Source organism: Podarcis filfolensis, assembly GCF_964270895.1.
Source record: "Podarcis filfolensis genome assembly, chromosome: 13".
NCBI lineage: Eukaryota > Metazoa > Chordata > Lepidosauria > Squamata > Lacertidae > Podarcis > Podarcis filfolensis.
In genome coordinates, this window is record NC_139615.1 from 22,489,204 (window position 1) to 22,512,174 (window position 22,971).

Here is a 22,971-nt window from a genome sequence, read left to right on the forward strand (position 1 = left end):
GTAGGTAGCCTGCACGGGCTCCAACATGCTTTGCATGTCATGTGGAAGTTATGCTATTAACTAATTAAATAATTTTTAATTGATTCATCATCCATTTTCTAAAACCACTCAGTTATTCCTATCTCAAAATAGGTATCTCAAAACTTCAGTATCAATACCTCTGAGATACATATATGAAAGGAAATGTCATCTACAATTTAATAAATAATCTTCTTCCATGGTTAGAAGAAACGGCTGTATCTCCCATTCTCATTGAATCTAGCAAACACCCCAGAATAGCTTTATCTTCAAAATATGAACAAGTCCATTTAAACTATGAGGAAGCTACTTATGGCTAAACGTCTAGCCACACTTACATCATGAGACTAAGCCTCTTGGCACTTCTAGTGGTGTTTACTTCTGAGTATTCATGGACAACCATTGACTGTATCCAATGTCAATTCTACTGAGTATACCCACTGAAATTAACAGACTTTACTAATTTAGGCCCCTTAATCCCAATGAGTCTAACACTAGATACAACTCATAGCATTTAACCGTAATGGTGCTGGCACCTGTAGAAAGTCCTCTACTCTTCATTCCCTAGTTTCCATCTTTTCTTGACCTTTCCCAGCTTTTCTTGAAGCAATGCTGGCACTCGCTTATACATCTGTTTGAACAGTAAATGTTCTGTCGGTGCAGGAAAAAGCAATTTCCTTATTAAAAATGCTAATCACATTATTGGGGCGGGGGATGATGAGCCGCAGAAGAAATCGAGCCCTAATTAGGGACACTAACAAAGAAGAGCTAAAGACTGGACCAGCTGTTCCATGGAAAACAGCTGCTGCAGACACACCCTATGGAGATGAGAGACCAGCACTGGCATGTTTTTGACTTGAACGCTTATTGCCTAGGGTTATTGGTGGTAGGCTGCTGCTCTCTGCTGGCCATGATGGAAACAGCACAGCAAAAAAAGGGCATAGGGACCCCCACAATTGCAGCATAACATGCAAAAAGTTTTATTTGCTGGTGTCTGCCGCACACAGCTTTGGAAAAAGTGACAAGTGTGGTGCCGCAGGTTTCTGTCCTGGGCCCTTTGTTGTTCAACGTCTTTATAAACGACTTGGAAGAAAGAATCGAGGGGATGCTGATCAAATTCACAGGTGACACCCAACTGGGAAAGGTCGAAAGAATCAGGACAGAAAGTACTTTTTCATCCAGTGCATAGTTAAACTACAGAACTCGCTCCCACAGGATGGATTTGGTAAATTCATGGCTGTTGATGGCTACTAGCCATGATTGCTGTGCTCTGTCACCACAGTTGGGAGGCAGCGATGCTTTGGAATACCAGCAACTAGAAATCACGGAAGACAAGAGCGCTCTTGTGGTTGACTCCTGCTTGCTGGGTTTCCCTCCAGCATCTGGCTGTCCATTGTAAGAACAGGATGCAGGCTCAGATGGGCCATTGGCCTCATCCAGCAGGCACACCTTAAGTTCTTATGCTCTTAAGATTGGGAGAAGGGAGTATTAACACTCTTCTCTTTCAGGCACCAGAGGCACACACAAGACGCAGAAGAGCAACAGATCAGGCCAGATGTTTATTGTCTACCCTTCCAAGGCAGTGGGAACAGGCAGAGTTTTCAGAAGGCTGTGCCCCACATCTAGTGGGACTTGTCGTAGGTTCCAGCCCCCTTGTAGTTACCCACATAGCCGCTGTTACTGACCAGGTCAGCACGTCCTGCGATGCCCTTGCCCTTGCCGCTTTCATCAAAACGTTCCTTGTGGGAGCCTGTGTATTTGCTGGTGTCTGTCAGCCGGTCCACTGCACCAGCCGCAACGGTTTTCTGCAAGACAAGCAAGCAGAACTCTTAAGTGGTGATGGTTGTGGTGGGTGCTGATTAGTCATGGCATAGGTGATGGGTGGGCTGGGTGCTCCAGCCCCCACAACACTGGACCAAGCCGGCAGGCTTGAGTCATGGGATTATTCCAGCCTACGGAAAGTTTAGGGATGGGGCAGGTAACTACATGCACAAACTGCTGGTCCGCACAACCCTTGACTGTACAGCAAAGGCTCATGGGTAGGATGGAACTATATCCCTAAAGTGGTTGGGCTCTAAAGATTGCATTGAGTCCATTCCTGCTCTACATTGGGAAGAGATCTAATAGTGGGGAAGAGGTCTGGTGAGGCCCAATTGGCTTGGCTGTTGTGGCAGTGACCCTAGCAGCACCAAGGGGCTGGAAGTAGCCATCTGTTCAATTTCCTTTTGTGCCACATATAATGCTTGCTGAGGAGCATTGTGGAAAATTTAAAGAATGGCCGGAGGGGAAATAGAGGTGAATTAGGACACACAACAGTAGGGGCCCTGGCAGCTGCCCGATGATAACATGTGTGCTGACACCTGGCAATGTGGAGATAGTAAAGCAGGGTGAATTCAGCCTGAGGGCCATATTACCATCTGGGAAACTTTCTGAGGGCCACATGCCAATAGTTGGCCAAACCAGAGGTAAATGTGGGCACCACAACAAATGTAATAATTTCTTTAAAAATTCGTGAACCGCACTTTCATCTAAAATATATGGATGAAAAACAAAGCATTACAACAAAAACAAGAACAATGTCAAGCACATCAGGAGGAGCTGGCTGGCAAATCTGAAAGGTCCATCTGAACGATACACAGTTTTTAGAAGAAGTCCAAAAATGAGCAGGGATGGCTCCTGCCAGACTTCTGTTGGCAAGGTGTTCTGCAGGGCAGGGCCTGACACAATAAGAGTTTGGCTGCTGGTAAAGATCAGCTGAACCTCAGGGTCCTGTGGGACCACCAAAAATGCCCCATCGGGAGAGCTCTGTGATAGTGCAGTTGACTAGTTTCTACACCCACTGTTGCCTGTCCCCCATTCCTATAAGCAAGAGGCATTATCAAAGTTCAAGGGCACATTCCAGCCACGTTTGACCCCTGGAGCTGAGGTTCCCAGTCCTGCCTCAAGGCAACTTGTTTTGTAGACAGGTCCTTAGGGTCCACCCTTGGCAGTTTGTGTGGTGGTTTTGCCCAAAAGAGCCCAATAATTTGGGGGTGGGGGATGGAAGCAGGACTGTTTGGATGTGCTCTTCCTTCGCAGGGAAGCTCCTTGTCACTCACCGTTACCCCCACATTGCCTGGTTCTTTGCCTTCCAGCATCTGGTGTGTAGCTGCCAAAGCATCTTCGGGTGACTTTCCTTTGAAGCGTTTTGTGCTCAGCTCCTTCAGGGCTTCCTGGAACTCTGGAAACGTGATGTTGCGGGCACCCTTGCTCCTGGAGACAAGAGAACGGCATCATCTTTGAGCCCCACCTACAGCAGACCCTCCCAATTACTCACAGATCCACACACAGTGTCATACCCACAGCTGACATGAATCTTGGTGTGGATTTGCACCTCTTTACATCGCAGGTGGGAGAAACCATTTTTAATGGCATCCCAAGTTTGGGGGGGGGGACAAAAAAACCCACCCAGCTCCCTGAAAGTAGACACCAGTAAATCCATGAGGAAAGTTCCAGGCTTGCAGTTTTCCTTATGTGCTCATTTTCTACTTGCATAGAAATTTTAAAAACCCAAAAAACAACAACCCAGAAGCATTCAAAGATCTCAGGACTCTGCCGCCTCATTATGCTTCCTGTGTAGGATTGCTTATGGGATGTATCCAATGCTAGTCCTACTAAGAATAGACTCATTGGAGTTATTGGGCCTGGCTAACTTAGATTCATTCATTTCAATGGGTCAGCTCTGAGTAGGGTTAACCTATGGGTTTCCTGCCAAATTCAGGGCCTGATTTTGGGTTCCCATAAGCATCTGATCAGCCACTGTGAGAACAGGATGGTGGACTAGGTGGGTCACTGGCCTGATTCAGCAGGTTCTTATGATCTTACTGAAGGGTAAGGCATGTGCTGTTATCTCCATAAGCATATGGAAAAGGCTGAACTGATTTTGCTTGCAGGATTGTTGAGCCGTTCCACAGTAGAGAGGACACAGGGCTTGGACCAGGACAACCTTCCAGTGGCCCTAAGCTATGGGGTTGGCCCAAAAGGCCTGTCCAAACGCAAATCCACCCAGCCCTCACACCCTCAGCTCACTTGACTTTGTTGAAGAGGATATCCACATCAGTGCTGGTTACAAGCTTCCCATCCATCACGCCACACTCCTTCAACATCTTGGAGAAGTTCTTGCCCGTCATGTCAGTTCCAGTGGCAGCTGTGTCTCCATACACAGCATATCTGTGGAAGGCCTTTTCCAGCTCAGATGCCATGCCTCCTGCAATAGTGGGAAATGGGAATGAAAAGGGACGTGGGTTTCTGGTTCCCTCCAGCAAGACTATCTCGAAAGCCCTCTTTGAGCTATTAAAAAAGGCAGAGGGTGAGCAGTGTTGTAGTGATGGTGTCATTGTTTTATGCTGTGCTTCCTTGGCAGCTGTGTAAGAAGGTCCAGGGGTAAACATTTTGGAGCGAAATCTCCCCCTCTCATGCACACATAGGTCTATCAAACCACACACCTGGTTATTCCTTAAAAGAACCTATTTTTCTGAGGTATATTAGGAGGTACAAATGCTGTTGAAATGTACAATTTGTATACAAGGGTTGGCCTTTCGCCCTTGCCCTGAATCTTACTCCCAACAACTGAAACTTGAAGTAGCACCCAAAGCAAAACAAAACAAATAACATCATGCATACCGATCAAGGATGGAGAACCTGTGGCTCTCTGGATATTGTTGGCCACCAACGCCCATCAGTTCCAGTCGGAAAAGTCAATGATGAATGAAGGGTGGTGGGAGTTGTATACCAATAGCTTCTAGAAGTCCACATTTTCACCACCCCTGCTCTAATTTGAGGTTGGGCTTACCTGAGTTAGATGTTCTGCTCCTGCCCTGTTCCTCCTAGGAAGGATAGCCTGCTCTGAGCCAGAAGCACCACTGGCTTGATGGTGCAAGTTGTGGTGGTCATTGTGACTGTGTCAAGTTCTCTATGACATCATAGTTTGCTCTGCATTGCAGATTGGCAGGGTGCTGGTTGTTTTTCCATGTAAAATGAAAGCCTTCTAGCTTCCAGATCATCTTATCAACTCTGGCCCAACATCACAGTATTTTGGAGCAAGAAATACAGAGAGGCGTGACCAGAAAGGAAGGTATTTCACATTCTTGTACATACTTGAAATTGAGATGGCACCCAGAGTGTTGCTGGTTACACAGAGATTCACAAGCTGGTTTACAGACTCTTGAAATTCGGGTACATTTTAGAGCAACGGCTATCAATTTGTTTGTTTGTTTGTTTGTTTGTTATTTTATTCCATTTAGAAAACTCCTTAATCATTTTAGATTCTAAATAATTTCAGATTGGTGTGCAGAAAATATAAATCATATGTAACAGTTTCAAAACATGATACAACGTGCAGGTCCAGTACTTTACAAAAGCCTGTCAAAACAATGTGCAAAACGGGGACCAAATCTCAAACAAGATCTCAAAATCAACACAGGCATCTTCCCCAATTGCGTGCAATCAGCACACGCTCTCCTGCCAACACGCGTGCCTTTTCGGCATTGAAAGGGGACAGGGCGGGAGCAGAAGAAGGGAATCCCTTGTGCGTGTCTTCCGGAAACAGAACCCCTGCGTAAATGGAGATTGCTGTGTGCATGACATAAAAATCAAATACAGTAGAAAGGAATCTCAAAGCAATATGCGAAGTGTAGGTCAATATAAAAAAAATCAAACAATATACCATGTTGGGTTTATAGATGAGAAAATGATGGGATGGTAAACCTTTTGGCCTGGTGGGACAGATCTTAATATCCGACCACCCTGTGGGCCAAATTTGATAACTGGGTACAGCCACCCACATATTAATCATCTGAGATCGTGATGACACCAGGAGATTGATAGGTGGGTGGTCTTGCTTTGCCAGCACACCAGTGGGAATGTTTTGGGGGAAGTGGCATCATTGGCCAAATTGGCCCCCTGACAGGGAGTGCTGGATTTACATTGGCAGTGCTGGATTTACATTGCCTTGCTAACAATTTCATTTCCCAGAAGATGGAAAAAGCAACAAACAGATCATCTATACTGGACCTGGTACTCACCAACAGGGAGGAGCTGATCAAAGAAGTGGAAGTATTCAAAAACTTGGGAGGAAGTGATCATGTTTTCCTGGGTTTCAGGATACAGAGGCAAGGGAAAGCTGAGTGTAGTCGGACATGCACTCTGGACTTTAAGAGGGCCAATTTCAAAAAGCTGAAGGAGCTACTGGGTGAGATCCCATGGTCAGAAATACTCAGAGAGAAGGAAGTCCAAGATAAATGGGAGTTTCTTAAAGATGAAATTTTGAAGGCCCAAACGCAGACAATTCCAACAAGAAAAAAGCAGGAAGCATCTAAGGAAACAAGCTTTTTATGAATGCTAACATTTTGGCAGTGTTCTAATTTCATTGAGTAGATAAAGAAGAGAACAAGGTTTTCCTTCTCATGAGCAGATGCTACTAAGTTTTGGGCCTCCTGAGGTCTCATAGCCCTGGGCCTCCAAGTGGCTTTAATCTGGGCCCATTGACTGTGGCCAACATTGGCCAATGCCCTAGGAGTTCTCTACTCCTAATTTGGGGGGGTGTTACCTTGCAGACCTTTTCCCTCCCCCCCTCTTTCTGACACCCTTTCCTCCATTCCAGTTTTTTTCAGTTCTTGCCACCTGCATGAAATTAGGCCTGAACACAGCCCAAAACACACCCAGGGGCGAGCAACATATTAGAGCAGATGTTTATTGCCTTCCCCTCCCAAGGCAGTGGGAACAGGCAGGGTTTTCAGGAGGCTGTGCCCCACATCTAGTGGTACTTGTCGTAGGTTCCAGCCCCCTTGTAGGCAGAGACATAGCCAGTGTGGCTTTCAACCGGGTCCGTACGTCCAGCCAGCCCTTTGCCCTTGCCAGTTGCATCGAACCGTTCCTTGTGGGAGCCTGTGTATTTGCTGGTGTCTGTCAGCCTCTCCACAACACTAGCCGCGGTTGATTTCTGCAAGACAAGCAAGTGGAAAGTCAGTGGTGCGTTGGTGGTGCTTGGAAGGAGGGGTTAGCGCTGAGCTGATGCTTAAAAATGCAAAATAATGAGGTGGGGGAATGCGTGGATGTGTTCGTTGCCTCGTCCCTCAAAGATAATGTCTAAACTCCAAGCCTTTCACATTTGTGTAGGGCACCGAAAGCAGGATGGCATGCGATGCGCAAAAATAAACACAGGTACAAGCTATTCAAAATCTGCAGCAAAATTTGCGAGGCCCAAATCATTTCAGGATAAACCCCTCTTTAGTGACACTTTTAAAGAAGTTCCCGTGCTGGTCTGTAGGCCAATGCTGCAGCTTCCTTCCTATCCAAATTCTGCACCAAGAGGTGAATTCTGCAGCCTTTATGAATTAGGCAAATCAATCAAGTGGAATTTGAATATTCTCTCATTTTGCATGGTTTCTGCTACAGACTTGCGATTTTACATAAATTATTTTGATTTTTGCGGGGCGCTAAGCCTTGTTCCCCATCTTAATTCCTTCTGAGATTGTAGGAGTTATTGTTCCTACAGTTTTGGGCCATATATTCCCAGCCATAAGGATTGTAAACTATTTTTTTCTTTAAAAAATAAAAATAAAGCTGGGTTTCTCAGTACTACATTCTGTACATTTCCCCTGCCCTCCCACAGAAATGAAGTGTGTGCGTGTGTGTGTGTGTGTGTGTGTGTGCATTCCCTGAATGATTTAATTAATTTAAATGCATTATTCATTAATTTTTTTAAAAAGTGGTTGCCTCCCAGTGGCGTAGCGTGGGGGGTGCAGGGGGGGCCGGCCGCACCGGGCGCAACATCTGGGGTTAGGGCAAATCCACGGGTTAGGGGGCGCAAATTCACGGGTTAGGGGGCGCAAATCCATGGGTTAGGGGGCGCAAATTACTTGCCTTGCCCCGGGTGCTGACAACCCACGCTACGCCACTGTTGCCTCCCATTTCATAGGAGCCACACTCACTGTTCCCGTGCTGGCTGGTTCTTTGCCCTCCATCAGCTGGTATGTGGCCAATAAAGCCTCCTCTGGGGACTTTGCCTGGAAGCGCTTTCTGCTCAGTTCCTTAACGGCTTGCTGGAACTCGATGTAGTTCATGTTGCGGGCCCCTTTGGTCCTTAAGGTTGCAGAGGGAGAATGCTGTTAGCTCCTAGCCTCTGCGGCTATTTGATTTGTTCAACTACATTTGTGCCCCACCCTTTCTCTAAGACTCTTGGAGCAGTTCCTTATCTTATTTCATCTTCACAACAACCCTGCAAGGCGAGTTAAAGAGTCAAAGACCCTTAGATGCTTTGCGGCTGAGAAGGCTGCCTCAGCTCTGCTCAAAACAGTTTCTTCATACCACAAATCAGAATGGAGGGTGAATATATTGCCATAACTGGGTTCTGTGTGAAATGGCCTAATAATTTTATATAGTACATTTCAAGTGTGCAAAGTGTTTTGCACAGGAGATTACTTCAGTAATCCTCTCAACGGCCCATTATTCTCATCCCCATATTGCAGTAGTAGGGATGAGGCTGAAAGCAGAGTGACTTGATTATGCCTGAGGTGAGATTTTAACCTAGAACTACCCAAACCATACTGCACATTCTTTGCCACTATATCAGACTATGGAGGAACAAGTGGGCCCTACAACAACATGTTGTCACATAGAGTGTTCCTATATGCTGGTCTGTCTGTAATAAAGATTTGGATTGAATTAAGAGTGCTCCTGTTCAGGGTTCCAGCAAGCTAGCCCACCTTTTTCTAGGATATTCCATTCCATTATTTCCTCTAGAAAGGAATTCCACCCTTTTAATAAATAATAATAATAATAATAATAATAATAATAATAATAATAATAATAATTTATTTATACCCTACCCATCTGGTGGGCTTCCCCAGCCACTCTGGGCAACTTCCAACAAAATATTAAAATACAGTAATGCATCAAACATTAAAAGCTTCCCTAAGCAGTGCTGCCTTCAGATGTCTTTTCAAAGAGAAAGAGCATTTTGTGGCCTCTGAGTGTGCTCAATCTTCAGTGGGCTGGGGTTGTTGGGGGGGGGGAGTTTAACCTCCTAAGGCAGGGATCCCCAGACTACAGCCCAAAGACCGGATCCGGCCTGCCAGGCTCATAAATCCGGCCCTCAGCACACGGGGACTGACTGAGCAGACCCCGCGCACTGAGGTAAACCCAGCACGGCAATGAGTTTCCTTGAAAAGAACGCTCGTGTACGCATGTTCTTTTCAACAGAAACACCTCAGCGCGCCAGATTTACCTCAGTGTGAGGAGCTGCAGAAGCCTCACCATGTGCTTAAGTCTCCTGGCAAGGAGGAATTCTGACAAGAGGAATCGAAGGGGAAAGGATTTTCCTCCAGAGCGCATGAGAACTTTTGGACTCCTGTCCTAAGATTTAATACACTGACTTTTTATTTGCAGAGTTTAAAGGCTTGGTACCTGAGAAAGTGCAATTTCTGGGCCAGAGCCTTGCAGTGACCACTTCATATAGTGGCCTTGCCATGTGGTTGCAGCATTCCTCACCAGACACTGCCTCTCCCACCCCATGGCTCACTTGACTTTGTTGAAGACAATGTCCACATCAGTGCTGGTCACAAACTTCCCATCCATCACATCACATTCCTTCAACATCTTGGAGAAGTTCTTGCCCGTTATTTCATTGCCGCTGCTGCTCGTTTCCCCGTACACGGCAAATTTGCGGAAAGTTTTTTCCAGCTCTGACATGTTTCCAACAACTGCAGAGGAAGGGGGTTGAAGACAGTGGGGTGTTTAGAGGTCTGCACTTATTTCTGGCTCTATGTTGCTGGTGGAAGAACTATACCTTCTCAATATCGAACTGGAGGTCCTTGTATTATATGAAGGTAATGGGAGCCACGGGTAATAAATGGAAGTGACCCAGAATTCTCAGAATTGACTGTTTAGGAATCCCAAACTGATTCAATAGATTACCAGATGGTCTCACAACTAGGGGATACACTTTGTTACACCTGCACAGCTTTATAGGTAAATAAATACACCTGTTCCCCAAATGGTTACTTGTTGTGGAAATATTTTATGGTATCTGGTAATCTGTTGCACCTGGCTACCTAGTGCAGGTTATCACAGTCCGGCTCCCTCACATTTCTTGTGAGCATGTGGTAAAATGCATCTCATGATGCAGCCAGATACTAGAGATGACCAGTTCCCTGAACAAACTGTGTTCCCAAACCTGAGTTCACAGAATTTTAAAATCAAAAGGTATCTTGGAGGTCATCTACTCCAGTCCCACACTCAATTAGACATCTTACAACTACAGCTTCCCTGACAGATGGCCACGCAGTCTCTACTTGAAGGACATTCCAGGATCAAATCAGAAACAGGGACAGGGATTCTCTAAATCAAGGACGTCCCTGGAAAATAGGGACACTTGGAGGGACTGAACATGTCTTTCCAGCATTGATCTCTACAACCACAGCAGGTGCTATAACTCTCCAATGGTTTGACATAATCCGCAAAAGTGAACTCCTCCATTGTCTCCCAAGATAGACAGATGCCAACCATTATGGAATAAGCTTCCATGTGGCATTAGGCCTTTGACCACTAGTTCAAATTGGGGGGGTCATGCTCAGGTCCTGTTTGCAGGGTTCCCATGGGAATCAGGCTGGTCACTATGAGAATGAAGTCTTGGACTAACTGGGCCTTTGGCCTGATCCAGCAAGGGGCTTCTTCTGGTCTCATGACTGAAGTCTACAGTGGTACCTTGGGTTACATACGCTTCAGGTTACATACGCTTCAGGTTACAGACTGCGCTAACCCAGAAATAGTACCTCGGGTTAAGAACTTTGCTTCAGGATGAGAACAGAAATCGTGCTCCAGCGGCGTGGCAGCAGCAGGAGGCCCCATTAGCTAAAGTGGTGCTTCAGGTTAAGAACAGTTTCAGGTTAAGAACGGACCTCCGGAACGAATTAAGTTCTTAACCCGAGGTACCACTGTACTTCATCAGATGCACCAGGAATATATGCACATGATAGTGGGTTGGAACTGTAAGCAAAATAAAAGGAAAGGAAATGCGGAAAAGTCCAGTAATAACTGCACAATTAACTGTGGTCATTCACAAAACATTCACAACTGCTTTGTTTTATTGACCACAGTTAATTATATAAGTCCCCTTCATGGATCACTGCCTTGCCATGGCGAAGGGGCTTGAATAACTTGAATAACTCACCTCCTGGCAAATAGAAGGGGAGGAAATGGAGTGAGAGATTTTACTTTCTTGGGCTCCATGACCACTGCAGATGGTGACAGCAGTCACAAAATTAAAAGACGCCTGCTTCTTGGGAGAAAAGCAATGACAAACCTAGACAGCATCTTAAAAAGCAGAGACATCACCTTGCCAACAAAGGTCCGTATAGTTAAAGCCATGGTTTTCCCAGTAGTGATGTATGGAAGTGAGAGCTGGACTATGAAGAAGGCTGATCGCTGAAGAATGGATGCTTTTGAATTATGGTGCTGGAGGAGACTCTTGAGAGTCCCATGGACTACAAGAAGATCAAACCTACCCATTCTTAAGGAAATCAGCCCTGAGTGCTCACTGGAAGGACAGGTCGTGAAGCTAAGGCTCCAATCCTTTGGCCACCTCATGAGAAGAGAAGACTCCCTGGAAAGACCCTGATGTTGTGAAAGATTGAGGGCACAAGGAGAAGGGGACGACAGAGGACGAGATGGTTGGACAGTGTTCTCGAAGCTACCAGTATGAGTTTGACCAAACTGTGGGAGGCAGTAGAAGACAGGAGTGCCTGGTGTGCTCTGGTCCATGGGGTCACGAAGAGTCGGACATGACTAAACGACTAAACAACAATTATATAAATCACCATCTGTACTTTTCTGCATTCCATTTCACTTTGACCTCACTGCTTGCAATTCCCCCAGCCCTCCAAAAAAAAACTGTTTGCATCTAAGTTTAGCTCAGCATAATGCACATATTCAATGGACTGAAGTCCATGTGCTACAAGAGGTGCATTTAATACCTGCATCTGTGTCCAGAACCCATGTTGTCTTAAGGGCACACTTAATATTAAGCCAAGAGACTTTGGGGATCTTTTGCTATTTACAACATGTGTTTGTTGTTAAGGTGTTTAACCTTAACCTTATAACTACAAGAAGTTCTCACGCCAGAGGAAGGAGAATTGGTTTATTACACAAAATGAAAACGACAGAATAAATGGATGCTGCTTTGGACAGCAAAGTTACAAAATAAGCAGGCAGCAAATCTCACAACACAAACACACCTTGATCTAAAGTGTAAAATAATACCTATTCCCAAAAATTTAGAGGAAGCGAGTTAAAAGTAAAGTTAGAAAGGGAAGGGCATACCTATCTTGATGCAAAGTATGTGCTAGTTTCTTGAAGACACTGCATAAAGTGGAGCTCCTTGATCAACAAACCACTGAAAAATCTAATGTTCTGTACTAATTTTAGCCAATGCATCCTAATAGAAAGGGGAAGGGGTCTTTGAGATGAGTAATTTCTTAGAATACATATATTTCTTTGTTCCTATCACCCATTTGCTATTAAGTTCCTGCCCAATTCCTATTTCATGGACTCTGCTAAATTGGTAGTTGAAAGAGTGTAATTCTAGTGAGCCATGATTAAAATGGTTATAATCTATGGAATCCATTATTTTACAGGAAGCATTGCTTAAATTTTGCTGATAACTAGTGCATTACTTGTGCTGACCTTTACATAAAAGTCTTAGGAGCTCAGGAAGTCTCCTCGTGAGTGGCTTCCAGGACATGTTTGCACTAAGAACTAGATCAAGCTCAGGAAAGATCATTTAGGGGTATATTTCATATTGAATGATACCAACTGTACTAATGCCATGACCTGCAGTAATAAACAGTGTCAAAAGTTCAGATTGGCACTTCTGTTTATACCTAGAAGTGTATAACATAATAAAATGATTTTAAAGTACCAAAGGCTCTTTGTTTTTGTTGCAATAGACCAACACAGCTACCTCTCTGGAGGTCATGGGGGTGGGGGAGGCATTTTGAAATACTGTAATGAAATCTCACTCTAGACTCTTGCTAGATATAAACAATGCAATCCTGTATGTGTTTATGTAGAATGCCTACTTTGTCCAAAGGGCTTACGGCCAGGAAAGTGTGCACAGGATTGCTGCCAAAGTGTATCCGTTGTAATGCGTTATTTGTAAACTGCCCTTCAGGAGGCAAGATGGCAAACACCTCAATAATAAACATATTTTAAAGCATCAATAATGAACATATTTTAAAGCATCATAAGAACAGCATTTTCTCAACCTGTCATTTCATGGTTAACAGACACATTACAAATAGCTTGCAGTTTCAGTTCAGCTGCAACACCATTTGGTTTCCCTCCAAAACGCTTTGTATTACTGTACTTCATACCTATGACAAAGTAGGAGACTACCCTATAACAAAGGATGATTAAGCAGCATAAGTCTTAGGGTCTCCAAGATCCATTTGTATGTTTGTCACTTTCTGCAAGGTAAACCCAGAAAGCTCTTGATCCCAAAGTGTCCCTTTAAACTTTGGATCATCTCTTGCCTCAGAGCCATTGCACTGGAGCCCAATCCCCACGAGGATTTTTCAGGTCTTTCCCCTGAATTTTCAGCTTTCATTTTAAAAAAGTAAAAAATATTCCTGCAACCATAGAACATAGAAACCAGAAAGTTGAGCCCTTTCTCTCCAACCCTAGCCAGAAGCTGGGTTTACCTGGGCTTGCAGATGGTCAAGGCCCTGTATGTTCTGTTTATGTATTGCCTGGGAGGGGAAGGGCTGCTCTGTTTCAGCAAACCAGAAGGTTGAAGCATATATTTTAAGGTGACAATTATGACTTGTCGATGATGCCAGTGGTGACATCACCTTCTTGACCCTGTAGTTTTGAGGACCAGGTTATGAAGAGAAGGAGACAACTTGCTGAAACTAGAGTACCAGAGATGATACTTTTTAAAATAATGACACTTCTTTTGTATTGATGAACATTCCCCATACCAAAATGGAATGGAGAGGGCGCTAATCAACTTGGTCTTTCCTTCTGACAGTCCGTAATAAGTCTTTACACCGGGGTAAGCAACCTAAGGCCCATGGGCTGGATGCGGCCCAATCGCCTTCTCAATCCGGCCCACGGATTGAGTGTTTTTACCTCAGCATGTTTTTACCTGAGTAGAATGTGTCCTTTTATTTAAAATGCATATCTGGGTTATTTGTGGGGTCTGCCTGGTGTTTTTACATTAGTAGAACGTGTGCTTTTATTTAAAATGCATCTCTGGGTGATTTGTGGGGCATAGGAATTTGTTCATTTTTTTCTTCAAAATATAGTCTGGCCCACCACATGGTCTGAGGGACCGGCCCATGGCTGAAAAAGGTTGCTGAGCCCTGCTTTACACTGTCAAATTATCTCACACCTAAAATAAATAAGCTTTTCTCCTGCCTTCAGAATCCTCACAAAGGCATCCTTGGTTTTTTGTGGCATGCAATTAATCTGAAGTCAATTAAGCAGTCCTCAAAGTGGCTGCTTGCTTGCCTCTGTTCCATCTCATCCCTAGTTTGACGGAGGCAGAGTAAAGGACCCCAACATACTGGGCATGAGTCTGAGGTTTCTCTAATGTCCCTCAGGGGAGCTTCAGGGCCATGAAAACAAGGATATATCTATTGACCCTCAGCTGACCCAATCAAGCTCAGGACATGTGTGTTTTCGACCCACTCAGCCAATCACAATGCACCAACAGCGAAGGGAGAGCGTTAGCACACTGCACACACAAAAAAGACAATGCACATACTTAGAAGGAGAAGGAGGAGAAGAGGAGGCCTGAAATGTTCTGGTGCATCCAAAAGGGGGCCTGCCACAGCTGTAAAGCTGTACTAATTAACTGTCAATTTGCTGCCCTTTAACGATCGCCTGCCACCTAAGATTTGGGCTGGCCCGACCTTCTGTGCCTGCGCATGTGTTTCTTGAGATACGAAGACCGTGTGAAGAAGCTTCCGCAAACGAGGCATTCATGCTCCAAGCTCGCTGTGTGCACCTCCTGGTGCCTGGTCAGATACGAACGCTGGGCAAAGAACTTACCGCAGGTGGAACATTTATATGGCTTCCCCGCCCGGTGGGTGAGCAGGTGCTTTGACAGGTATGAAGTCAAGCTGAACTGCTTTGGGCACTTGGGACAAACATAAGGCTTGTCCCCTTCCACTAGTGAGGAAGCTCCCTCCATCAACAGGCTTGGAGTGCTCAGGAATCGGGGCACCTTAGGGTGTTGACTGGCCACAGCTTGTGGTTGCCCAGTAGAACTGGTGATGCTTTCAGTCAAAGCCTTCCTCTGTAGTCCCCTTGAGGTGCTTGGGACAGTGCACTCCACAGAGACTGCCTCACAGGAACTCAAAATGGGGGTCAACTCAGTGCTGGGTTTGATGTCAACACGGAAGGGAGACAGCTCGGTGGGCTGTGGGTTGTCGTCATCAGTCCCACAGTACCCACTCTCAGAAGGCTGCATTTGGAACAGGGGATGAGGCAAGCCCTCAACCCCAATTTCCCACACAATGTTTGGTGGAAGCACTTCAGGGTCACTGTGTGCTCTAAAATGGCATTTGCCACACTCACAGGCTTTCTGACAGGCAAAAGGTTTGCAAGGTTCCCCAGAACCCAGGGGGGAAAGACGTTGCAGATACTCTCCAGAGATGTTCTCCACAGGGACATCTTCCTCACAATTACGCTGGCCTTCCTCCTTATTTTTTTCCTGATGTGATTCACTGTTCTTTATCGGTTGCAAGTGGGAAATGTCACAGCCATAAAGTTGCTCTCCAGGATGAACAATCAAATGTTGAATGAGGTCAGAAAGCCACGGAAAGCCTTGCCCACACTGGTCACAAAGAAATGGCTTATGGATACTGATGCTCTGTTCTGTTGTCTGGCTGTTGTGCCCGGGTGCTTCAATCTGTTGTTCCCCCCTAGGGTGACTGAGTTTATGTTGGGCAAGACTGCCATAGCCTTCCCCAGTGTGATCACAAATGTCAAGCTCCTTGGAGGCTGTGTTCTGCTCTGTTAACGCCTTTCCAGAGTGAGTGTTCACATGTCGAGTAAGGTCGGAAGGCCACCGGAAATTCTTCCCACATAGACGACAGGTGTAGGATGCATTGGAGGGGCTGTTCTGGTCAGTCTTTACCTTTTCTCCACAGCGAGAGTGTTTATGATGAGCAAATTTAGTAATTGACTGGACGTTTTCCCCACACTTCTCACAAGCATAGGACTTCTGGGACTGGGTGCTCTTGCTTGCCCGTAACATTCTCCTATGGCAAATGAGCTCATGTCTAGCAAGGTCAGAAGGCCACCGGAATTTCTTTCCACATAGACCACAAATGCAGGATGCCTTGGAGGGGCTGTTCTGGTCAGTCTTAACCTTTTCTCCACAGCAAGAGTGTTTATGATGAGCAAGTTTAGTAACTGACTGGACGTTTTTCCCAGACGTCTCACAAGTGTAGGACTTCTGGGACTGAGTGCTCTTGCCTGTCCTTAGTGTTCTCCTGCGGCAAGTGAGTTCATGTCTAGCAAGGTCTGAAGGCCAACGGAAGTTCCTCCCACATAGACTACAGATGTGGGATGCCTTGGAGGGGCTGTTCTGGTCAGTCTTAACCTTTTCTCCACAGCAAGCATATTTATGATGAGCAAGTTTAGTAATTGACTGGAAGTTTTCCCCACACTTCTCACAAGCGTAGGACTTCTGGGACTGGGTGCTCTTGCTTGCCCGTAACATTCTCCTATGGCAAATGAGCTCATGTCTAGCAAGGTCTGAAGGCCACCGGAATTTCTTTCCACATAGACCACAAATGCAGGATGCCTTGGAGGGGCTGTTCTGGTCAGTCTTAACCTTTTCTCCACAGCAAGAGTGTTTATGATGAGCAAGTTTAGTAACTGACTGGATGTTTTTCCCAGACGTCTCACAAGTGTAGGACTTCTGGGACTGAGTGCTCTTGCCTGTCCTTAGTGTTCTCCTGCGGCAAGTGAGTTCATGTCTAGCAAGGTCTGAAGGCCAACGGAAGTTCCTCCCACATAGACTACAGATGTGGGATGCCTTGGAGGGGCTGTTCTGGTCAGTCTTAACCTTTTCCCCACAGCAAGAGCATTTATGACGGGCAAGGTCAGTAGATGACTGGAAGTTTTTCCCACACTTCTCACAGGCGTAGGACTTCTTGCTTGTCCTTAACGTTCTCCTAAGGCAAGGGGGTTTATGTCTAGCAAGGTTTGAACGCCACTGGAAGTTCTTCCCACATAGACCACAGATGTAGGATGCCTTGGAGGGAGCGTTCTGGTCAGTCTTTATCTTTCCTCCACTGCGAGAGCATTTATGATGAGCAAGGTTAGTAGATGACTGGATGTTTTCCCCACATGTCTCACAGACGTAGGACTTCTGGGATTGGATGCTCTTGTCTGTTCTTAATCTCCTACGGCAAGCGAGTTCATGTCTAGCAAGGTCGGAAGGCCACCGGAAGCTCTTCCCGCAATTCTCACAGCTGAAGGACTTCTTGGACTGGGAATGTTGATTCATCACCAACTGGGAACTGTTAGCTGCTGTATTCCTAAAATGCAGGTGTCGGGCAAGGTCAGAGGGCCATCAGAACTCCTTCCCACAAGGCCTTGGAATAGTCCTTCTGATTAGTGATTGGCTTTGAGTTTCACAAAAATTTGAATCTGCCTACAGAGGAATGAGGACTAACAGATTTGGACCGCTTGCTTCTAATTGGTTTTGACCTTGCGTAGTCTCTTTACCCCTGTAATAATAATAATAATAATTTCATTATTTGTACCCCATCCATCTGACTGGGTTGCCCCAGCCACTCCGGGCGGCTTCCAACAAACATAAAAGCATAAAACATTAAACCCTGTATAAACTTCCTTATACAGGGCTGCCTTCAAATGTCTTCTAAAAGTTGTACAGTTCTTTATCTCCTTGACATCTGATGGGAGGCGTTCCACAGGGCGGGCACCACTACCAAGAAGGCTCTCTACCTCGTTCCCTGTAACCTCACTTGTCACAGTGAGGGAACAGTCAGAAGGCCCTCGGAGCTGGACATCAGTGTCAGGGCTGAACGATGGGTGTGGAGACGCTCCTTCAGGTATACACTTTAAAGGTCACCGCCAACACTTTGAATTCTGCTTGGAAACGTATTGGAAGCCAATATAGGTCTTTCAGGACTGGTGTTTTATGGTCCCAGTGGCTGCTGCCAATCACCAGTCTGGCAGCCATATTCTGGATTAATTGTAGTTTCATAAATATTTTTTATTTGATTTTACAAATGTAAAATTATAACAATATCAAATACATACTCAAATTTAGAGATTCCTCTGAATCTCATGACTTCCCTCCATCCCTTCCATGGGTCCTACTGTCAACATTTTCAACTGCATATTATTTCATCATCCATAATTTAAGTCTCTCTCTATTGTCCAAAGTATTTTTTACGTTACAAGTGTTATTAAAGTCCTGCTAATGTTTTCATTTGTTTACAGTGGTCTCTTAAATACATTATAAATCTTTCCCATTCTTTGGATTAGTTATAGTTTCAAAGTCACCTTCAAAGGTAGCCCCATGTAGAGCACATTGCAGTAGTCCAAGCAGGAGATAACCAGTGCATGTACCACTCCAATGAGACAGTGTGCAGGCAGGCAGGGTCTCAGCCAGCATACCAAATGGAGCTGGTAGACAACCACCCTGGACAAACTCACCTTTTGTTGGTTCTACTTCTTTTTCTCACTGCAGACAGGCCACTGGGGGCAGATTATGCTCCCGATCCTCGAAAGCCTTGGAGTTCAGGTCTGTTGAAGAGATTTCAGGGGGCATTAGAAGGGCGTAATTTAAAGTTAGCATGCTGGTCTACTGCTCAGCCACCAGGTATTGCCAACTGAAAGTCTACTATTTGACTATTATGAAGAGAAGAATATCTTTGTTCTTGGCAGCCTACCTTTAAAATTTTTTATTCTGGTGTCATTAGTTAGCAAGATCAGAAGGGAAGTCTACTCCCTTTGTCATATCATTATGTTTTTATATGTGCTGGAAATCGAGTCAGATGGACAGGGAACAACAACAACAACATGTCCCACTCAGTAGTCAGGGGGCAAATTTAGCTTTAAAAAATACACTCTACCTGAAGGAGGGTCTCCACACCTATCATTCAGATAGGGGTCCAGCTCCAAGGACCTTACAGCAGTTCCCTCATTGTGAGAAGTGAGGTTACAGGGAACCTGGCAAAGGGCCTTCTCAGTAGTAGCACCCTCCCTGTGGAATGCCCTCCCATCAGATGTATAGGAGATAAATAACTATACAACTTTTAAAAGACATCTCAAGGCAGCCCTGTATTGGGACATTTTTAATGTTTGAGGTTTCGTTATTTGTGTGTGTGTGTGTGTGTGTGTGTGTGTGTGTGTGTGTGTGTAGATGCCTAAAGTGGCTGCGGTAACCCAGTCAGATGCACAGGGCAATAAATTATTATTATCCTACTGGTAAACTGCCATAACTACAGGCATTTCCAAACAAGAGGGAAAGCAGTCAGCAATGGCAAACATCACTGGTGACCCCTGTAGGTCACTGTAGGAACCACGAAATTACTTTTTTAACAAACCCTTTTTAAATTTATTTTAAAGAATACTTTAAAATTCTGTAGCTACTGTGCTTGGTTTTTTATTCATCAGTCAGTTGAAGCTCTTCCATTTTCAAAAGAAATCACAGCTCTTCAGGATTAGCATGGCATTCCATGAGAAAAATAAAAAGAGCTGTTTAGTGAATCATTTGCACTTACATAAACCTTACCAAAGATTGTTAAAAATTAAGAACTTAAAAAAAGTATTATATAAGTTAATTTCCTTGCCCCACAATAAAATAACATTTTAAAAAGAAATGTTGTTGTTGACGAAGTTAATAAGGTAGTTGATAATAACCTTTAATGGGGTTCTAACAATGTCAATGCTTTAACAATTCTTGGCCAATACGGTGGTACCTCAGGTTACAAATGCTTCGGTTTACAAACGCTTCGGGTTATGAACTCCGCTAACCCGGAAGTAGTTGCTCTGGGTTGCGAATTTTGCCCCAGGATGAGAACAGAAATTGCATGCTGGGAGGCCCCATTAGTGAAAGCACACCTCAGGTTAAGAACAGTTTTGGGTTAAGAACGGACCTCCAGAACAAATTCAGTTCCTAACCCGAGATACCACATTATGTCACCCATTTTACCCCCAAAAAAATTCCAATAAAATACCCAACCCAAACACAACCGGGTCCTCCTGAAAAGGTGGCAGTAATAAATATTTTAAATGTTTAATTGCTTACATTGTTATTCTGCTGACCTGGCAACAAATATCACTATCTATTCTGCTGTTTTAATATGGTTTCTACCTTTGCATTTTATGATAGTATTTCAATGTAATACTCCAAGTCCTATAAGTCATGTTCAGGTTTTTTTAAATGGAAAAGTAGAATAAAAAATATTATACAGTAATGGAAGTAAAATGATAGCACAAACCTTGTGCAAGGATCTGCATGGGAGGTTAAGTTCTGTGGCTGAAGTACCTTAAAAGTTCAGTTTGTCAGCCTGTAATAAGCCTGTATCATATTGATAGCTTGGGGTAGAATGGTGGGGTCCCCTCTGTTAGTCCCAGCTTCACTAGCCCAATAAAGTTCTGGGGGGCAGGAGGCACCCCTTACTGATGATGCATCTTAATTAAGCCCCACAGTTCCTCTACAAGGAAGTGTTGTAAACAAAAATTGCCCTTTTCCCTTATGGGGTATCCAAGAGCCCATATAGAGTCCTTACGTAGGTTCCCTATTGGTAGGAGAAAATAACAGAGGCCAACCAGAGAATATTGAGAAGCAAAGCAGCTACTAAGCTTGATCTTTATTGATCTGTTGCAGCAGGGTGCTCCCCTCACACACAGGAAGAGAGGAACCACCCAGAACAATGGCACGCAAAGCCTTATAAAGACTTTTGAGATTGCCACCCTGTAGATCAAGACCACCCCCAGAAACATCATACATACATCACAGAAGGGGTGTAACCTAAGACCACCCCCCAGATACATCATACCTACATCACAGAAAAGGCGATTTCTAAAACAGAAATTTGAATGTTGTTTTTCCTGTTTGCCAGGTTATCTGATTTCCTTTCCTGAATGTCTTTCCTGATAGTCTGTCACCCATTAAAATGCTGATTACTCAATTCTTGAGACAATGGGAAGGCTCCCTGACCCCCCCTCCCTCCTTGCAGGGAAAACTTTTGGTCAGTTTGGGAATCAAAATGATTTCAGGTCGGTCTTCCTGTGCTGATCTATGTACGTGCTTGGTTGGTACACTTAAGAACATTACCATATATCTAAGAACTCAAAATTCCTATCACAGAAGCTAGGCCAAGCCAGCCTGGAACTGGCACAGCAAAAGAAGAAGAAAAAATGTTCCCCCACCATCTGCCTTGGCCAGTGCAATATGGCAAGGCTTTGACTGCTAATCCTACATACATCTACCCTGAATTATTAAATTCAGTCTTACTCCCATGTATGTGTAAGATTGCCACCTGAATTTGAATGTACTCTCAAAACATCAATATAAGTTCCTTTTCTTTTGCATAAAAATATGCAGACGCATCAATATAAATATGAACAGGTAAAGATCACTTATTAGATCAAAGCTACCACTTCCTGCTAGGCCACTTGTTTCAATAAAAGATTGAGAAAGAGGTGAGTGGCCTGTTGATACCATTGTTCAGAGGGTGTAAAAATATAACAACTACAACGAACCCTCTTTAAAAGGGCCAGCATTTTTGCAAGTTACATCTTTGGTCGCTGGCCATCCCCACAGTGAAAACTCTTTGTTCTCTACAACTGAAATATTCCTGTGGAAGAACATGAGCAGGCAGGACAAAAAAACCCACCTTTTCCTTCAACAATGATTCTTTGTGTGATCGCCACAATGAGTATTTCATCCATCACATCACAAAAAGCCAATGAGCCTAATTACACCTTTTCCAAGGAAGGAAGGAAAATTTAGACACTGCCACTAGGGTGAGAAGGGTGGGCCTTGCATGCAATCACACATCCCTGCTTCATGTTTATTACCCCAGAGTTTGTAATTAAACACCATCTGCCTTAGATTATAATCTCCACTTTGCCCCTAGATTGTGAAGGGGAAATCTCCTTTACGCCGCCCAAACAAAAGAACAGGAAGGCAATTGAAGGCTATTAAGGCGTGGTAATCTCCTCTGATTTATGGACCCTTGGTCCAAAATTCAGAATAACAAAAGCAGAGGAAAGCGACTGTGGCATTAAGAAAGATGCGCTGCACGAAAGGAAGGTTGCCTCTGAAACAACTTCAGCTACTCTGTTATATTTTTAATCAAGGCGATGGGAGTACACAAAGTATTTAAGGCGGATTGATCTTGCATGCATGGCTCTAACATAAAACACACGTGTATAATGGACAGTCCCAAGAATCACGGGTGTGATCCAGTGGTCTCCTAACCCAACCTCCTGGCTGCCAGGGAGGCGCAGCTATCCCTCACGCCAACAGATCTTTAAAAAATGTGCCAACGAATAAATATTAGCAGCCCTATACATTTGTGCACCACGGAAGTAAGAGCTTCAAAGAGAGAAAAACCCTAAGCCTCGCCTCCCCTTCCCCAGAGAAAAACTACGCTACCAGTTGACGCAAATCATCAGATCCCAACCAAAAAGAGCCCCCCAGGGGTTGATCATGTCCCCGTCTCTACCTTGATCTATAATCATCACCATCATCATCATCCGCCCATCTGGCTGGGTTTCCCCAACCGAATATTATAAACACTCCTCACATGTTCTGTCCAAATGGGTGCATCGTGGAAGGTCCTGAATTCAACCGGGAAAGGAGAGGAAGGGGCGGACCAAGATCCTGCTTCCCAACCTCCTCCTCTCGCACGCCTT

At 44.7% G+C, this 22,971-nt stretch overlaps 2 protein-coding genes and 1 long non-coding RNA gene across 5 annotated transcripts; 1 reads left to right on the forward strand and 2 right to left on the reverse strand.

Moving 5' to 3' along the window:
* Nucleotides 1–1,564: 1,564 nt before the first annotated feature.
* On the reverse strand, nucleotides 1,565–4,959 carry LOC310747494 (tubulin polymerization-promoting protein family member 2-like). 2 transcript variants are annotated; one of them, XM_083581929.1, is made up of 4 exons: nucleotides 4,850–4,959; nucleotides 4,087–4,264; nucleotides 3,117–3,270; nucleotides 1,565–1,823 (listed from the first exon to the last, which is right to left on the reverse strand). In XM_083581929.1, the coding sequence occupies exons 2-4, from the start codon at nucleotides 4,257–4,259 to the stop codon at nucleotides 1,641–1,643; spliced, it is 510 nt and encodes a 169-aa protein (XP_083438055.1). In that variant the 5' UTR covers nucleotides 4,260–4,264; nucleotides 4,850–4,959; the 3' UTR covers nucleotides 1,565–1,640. The 2 variants fall into 2 exon arrangements, with proteins under 2 accessions (XP_083438055.1, XP_083438056.1); XM_083581930.1 differs by having other exon boundaries at nucleotides 4,681–4,899.
* A 69-nt stretch (nucleotides 4,960–5,028) lies between these two features.
* LOC310747497 lies at nucleotides 5,029–6,449 on the forward strand. Its single transcript, XR_014540929.1, has 2 exons — nucleotides 5,029–5,131; nucleotides 6,031–6,449. It is a non-coding gene; the product is annotated as an uncharacterized lncRNA (long non-coding RNA).
* A 283-nt stretch (nucleotides 6,450–6,732) lies between these two features.
* On the reverse strand, nucleotides 6,733–22,971 carry LOC310747496 (tubulin polymerization-promoting protein family member 2-like). Of its 2 annotated transcripts, XM_083581932.1 has the most exons (5): nucleotides 22,863–22,971; nucleotides 18,757–18,846; nucleotides 9,578–9,758; nucleotides 7,989–8,139; nucleotides 6,733–6,997 (listed from the first exon to the last, which is right to left on the reverse strand). In XM_083581932.1, the coding sequence occupies exons 3-5, from the start codon at nucleotides 9,745–9,747 to the stop codon at nucleotides 6,812–6,814; spliced, it is 507 nt and encodes a 168-aa protein (XP_083438058.1). In that variant the 5' UTR covers nucleotides 9,748–9,758; nucleotides 18,757–18,846; nucleotides 22,863–22,971; the 3' UTR covers nucleotides 6,733–6,811. The 2 variants fall into 2 exon arrangements, with proteins under 2 accessions (XP_083438058.1, XP_083438057.1); XM_083581931.1 differs by lacking the exons at nucleotides 18,757–18,846; nucleotides 22,863–22,971 and adding an exon at nucleotides 13,755–13,873.